Below are 4254 nucleotides of genomic sequence, written 5' to 3'. Positions count from 1 at the left end.
CAGGCCCGGGCCACCCTTGTCGGGGGGCCCAGGCTCCTTGGGTGGCCGGGGAGGTCCTGGGGGGTCCCCCGGTTTGCGGCCGTGCTTGCGGAAGTAGCGGTAGCGCTGGACGTAGGCCCGTACCAGGTTGCTCACCTTCACGGGGTTGATCTCCCCACTTTTGCTGTGGCAGATCTGAGGAACAAGGGGCACCTGAGTCACAGCCACCACCCAGGCCCCTTCCACCCTGGACCGCCGAGCACAGCCTGGGCTGGGGGTCGCTCTCCCAACCCAGGCCAACACCACCACTTGTCCCCCTCGACAACGGGCTTCCCCCGTGCCAGCAGCACAGGCCGGAGTGGCGCTGGTGAAACCCCCTCCTCACCTGTCCCTCGTCCGTCCCCCGCACCCCACCTTGTGGACGGCCTTCCTCAGGATGTCCTTGTACTCCTCCTTGGTGATGTCCTTTTTCTGATAGTACGGCTTGATGGCCAGTTTCACCTCCTCCACTGCCCGCTCCTGCGTGTGCAGCTTCTTCAGATACTAGCAGGTGGCGACACATGAGAGAAAGGACAGCGAGGACTTAATGGAAGGTGGCGGTACCGCAAGGCCCACTCGCCTTCGCCCTCCAGCTCAGCCACCCTTGGGCTCTACCCTGTGCACCCTCTGCTGGAGTCACTGCAGGACCCGCGTGCCCTACCCTCACAGCCCAGTGGGGAGATAAACGCAGCCCTGAAGTCACCACTGTTTTGAATCTGACCTTTCAGGACTGCTCTGAGTGTGGAGAAAACCATCACAGAGCCGTGGTGAGAGCCGGTCTCGGCTCTTGCAGCCCCGCCCTGGCTCCCGATGGACAGGGGCTGAGCAGGGGCTGAGGGGCACTAAGGAGGGGCGCAGGCGCTGCCCGAGCTCAGTGGCCAGCAGGAGCTGGCTGAGCACAGTGGTGGAGACAGCGCAGTGGCACTGAAATCCTGCTCCACCATTACACAAAGCTGAACCTCGTGGCTCATCTGAAAAACGTGACCACACTATGGGGAGGGCAGGCCACAGCCAGACACAGTCAGTCCAGTTGTGCTCACTGGACAGGGAACTCAAGTCCTTGCAAAAGCAGATGGCAACCAGGTGTGGTGGTCCCCCACGCTTGCAATCCCAGCACTCAAGAGGCTGAGGCAGGAGGATCGTCAAGCGTTTTGAAGCCAGCCTGGGCCAAAGCCAGTCTGAACTGTGTAATGAGCATCTGTCTCCTAAAAAAGCAGATGGGACTCTCCAGAGGGCAGAGGGGAGCAGGCATTCTGCAAGCACAAGGGACAGACAGTCCTTCAGCACCTCCCAAGCCAAGTGAGTGTGCCTCTGTCCGAGCTGAAAAGGTAGTGGCAGCAGGCAAGATCCCAGGAAGGCGGCCTGAGGTGACCTTCCCCAGCCAGCCAAATAGGAAGAGCGTTTCCAAGACAAGCAGCCCAGATGCCTATCTCAGTGGCAAGAGGAGAAAAGGGGCAGCAAACAGACCAGGCAGCCAGACTGGAGGAGGGAGGGTCCCTACTGTCCTGGCCTACAGAACATGGTGTGGTGTGGCCAAGGGACCAGCTCAGCTATGGCCCCGTCCGCATGGCTCCCAAGGGACATTCACGGGTGCCCTTGCCACGAGGCACGGAAGGGGTATGTGATGCTGTCCATTGGCTCTGCAGGGGCTGTGGGGTGGGAACAAAGGCCTCCGCCCTGACCTAGAGGAAAAGAGCCCTGGGAGCTGGGAGGGGGCATGAAGCCTAAATCTGCAATCACCCAGCAGCCTTCTCCCTTTCCCAGAAGAGGTTCTTGCCTTTTCTCTGGAAAACCTCCCTCTCCCACTTCCACAGAGGAAGAGAGCAAGAGAGGGGGAGAGAAAGACAGGGAGGGAGGCAGAGAACAATGGGTGATCGGGGCAGACAAGCGTAGGTGGTGTCTGGAAACCTGTGTACGTGCGTGGGTGTTTATACACATCACACATACACATACACAGGTCTACAGCGTTTTCTTTCAAACTTAGCCAGCACCTTTTCCCCACTCATCCGTCCCAGCAGAAGTTTTGTTCCTTACAAGGTAATGACTGACTAATCCACCTCCCCAAGGGCAGCTCACCTTGTCAGTGTCCCCACGTCCCTCAGAGCTACTGCTGCCTTCTCTCTTGTCAGACGCAGCAGCCAGCCCAGTGGGGGTTGGCGGGGTGGAGCCACAGCCTCCCAGAGGGAGGCTGCCAGGAAGCAGGTAGCTGGAAGGGCCAGGGGGCAGCCCCAGAGAGGTGGGCACAGGAGCTGGGGTCACCCCTAGACTTGAGGGTGGCTTCCGGTGGCTGAGGATCTGTGGAAAGAGGAGGGCAGTGAGCTAACGTATGTAGAGGGAAACAGGAACTTGCACCCCACAGTTCTTACTCTAACTTCCCAACAATCCCAGGGCAACAGCTTCCTCTTCTGGCTAATACCTTGCCCCAAGGCCTGCTGGGAGTTGTAGTTCCTCTCCTCACCCAAGGCAACGGACAAAAAAAAGGGGCTATGAGGACACTTCCCCAGGGAAGCCCACCTGGTTGGTGGCCTGGATCAGCTCTTGAGCCTTTGCTCTGCTGGCCAAATTGGCCTCTTCCATCTTGAAGAGAAGTGCAGTCACTACAGGAAACAGAGAAATGAGATGGCCTAGCCCCCTGCTGCCATCTCCCACCCTGGCTCCCAGTGAGGCCTTGGAGCCTCCCACTCAGAACAGGATAAAGGGGCCTGGCCCCTGATAGAATCACCTCATTCCCTGAATGTTCTTGGGACTCAAGGTGTACATGTTGCCAGGGGATGGCGGGATGACGCCCGAGTTACACCTCCCCTTCCTGTGCGGTCTGACAGAGACTATGGGACCCCCAAGGGACAGAGCCCTGCTCAATTCATCCTCTCCCGTCCTTCCGTCCTAGTCTGGCTCTCTGCAGACCCCAGCTCTGCCTGTGCTGATTGCCAGCTGTTTGTACCTGCCCCCTCTCCTGGCACCCCCAGACACCAAGAAGACCCGCAGAATCACACGAGCGGACCACCCAGCACTCCATACCTACCCCTTCAAGTATCTCCACTACTGCCGGCCCACCTCCTCCCGATCCTGCCCCAAGGACACTCACAGGCCAGGACTCCACTGGTGGTGCAGTCCACACCAGCCGGCAGGTTCCAGGGCATGGGTGGGGGCAGCGTGGGCAGCTGGGAGACTCGGGTCGCCAGCCCGTCCTCTGCTCCCGAGTCTCCGGCAGTGGACCCTGCACTGGGGGCAGCATTTGGGGCGGCTGGTGCTGTGCTGGTAGCTGTGGTGGTGGCAGGCTGCTGCTGCTCTTCCTCCTCCTCCTCCTCCTCCTCTTCCTCCTCCTCCTCCTCCGCCCCACCTCGGATCCCAGCTTCCTCAGCGGCCTCCTCAGGCAGGAAGGAGACCTCAGGTGTCTTGCAGCTACTGTCCACAGTCTGCGAGTCTGGGGTGAGTGCTGGGGGTGGAGGGGCTGCCTTGGGGGGCGGGGTGCTAGGGGCCTTGGCAGCCCGGTCCTCCCCAGACCAGGAAGTCTCCTCAGCCCCCTTGGCCCCAGCTGCCTGGCTGCAGCTATCCGCCTTGGACTTCTTCAGCGACACAGGGCCACCACTGGCCCCGCTGCTGCCCCCACTGCGGATCTTTTTCCTGGTCTTAGATGGCTTGGTCTTTCCCTTGGTCCCCTTGGCTTTCTTGGCCCCCACCTTGGCCTTGACCTTGGTCTTTTTGGGCTTGGTGCTGCCTGGGGCAGCTTTGGCCGCCTCTGCAGGAGCCCGTTCGTCAGGCTTCAGGAAGGGGGAGCGGCTCTCACGGTCACGGCTAAATTTGACCCCGATAGAGCCCAGGCTGGCAGAGGCGGAGTCCTTTGCTGGGGTGGTGCTGCTGACACCCTCTCGGATGAGCACGGCCACCTTGGATTGCAGCTTCACCTTCCGAGAGGAACAGGAGGATGAGGAGGACGAGGAGCCTGAGCCACTGCTGATGGGTGGCTTTGGCGGGGGCCCTGAGGAAGGTGCTGTCTCCTTGGGAGGCCGGGCCTTCTTGGATGACCTGTCCCTGTCCCGATCCCCCCCATCCGGGGCCTTCCTACGAGACCCCTTCTCCCGCGAGGAGGAGGAGGAGGAGGCAGCCCCTGAGCGCCGGCGGTCCTTCTCGCTGCTCTTGCCCCTGCGTTCCTCCCCACTCAGTCCCTCTGAGTCGTACAGAACCTCGCGCTTTGGTGAGGCGGCGGGCACCGGGGAGGGTCCTCGGGGGTCCGGC

At 61.1% G+C, this 4254-nt stretch overlaps 1 protein-coding gene across 1 annotated transcript in view; it reads right to left on the bottom strand.

The window, feature by feature from the left end:
• The window catches only part of Scaf1 (SR-related CTD associated factor 1), a 15110-nt gene that overhangs the window by 1025 nt on the left and 9831 nt on the right, over positions 1-4254 (bottom strand). The window contains exons 9-13 of the mRNA XM_019210040.2: positions 3104-4253; positions 2533-2615; positions 2095-2313; positions 394-522; positions 6-174 (exon numbers count right to left, since the gene is read on the bottom strand). Of these exons, the coding sequence (XP_019065585.1) occupies positions 6-174; positions 394-522; positions 2095-2313; positions 2533-2615; positions 3104-4253 (1750 nt within the window). The remainder of the gene's footprint in view (positions 1-5; positions 175-393; positions 523-2094; positions 2314-2532; positions 2616-3103; position 4254) is intronic.

This window comes from Fukomys damarensis, unplaced genomic scaffold (assembly GCF_012274545.1).
Source record: "Fukomys damarensis isolate Sample0158 unplaced genomic scaffold, DMR_v1.0_HiC HiC_scaffold_19, whole genome shotgun sequence".
NCBI classification, from domain to species: Eukaryota; Metazoa; Chordata; class Mammalia; order Rodentia; family Bathyergidae; genus Fukomys; species Fukomys damarensis.
This window is presented reverse-complemented; position numbering and strand designations above follow the sequence as displayed.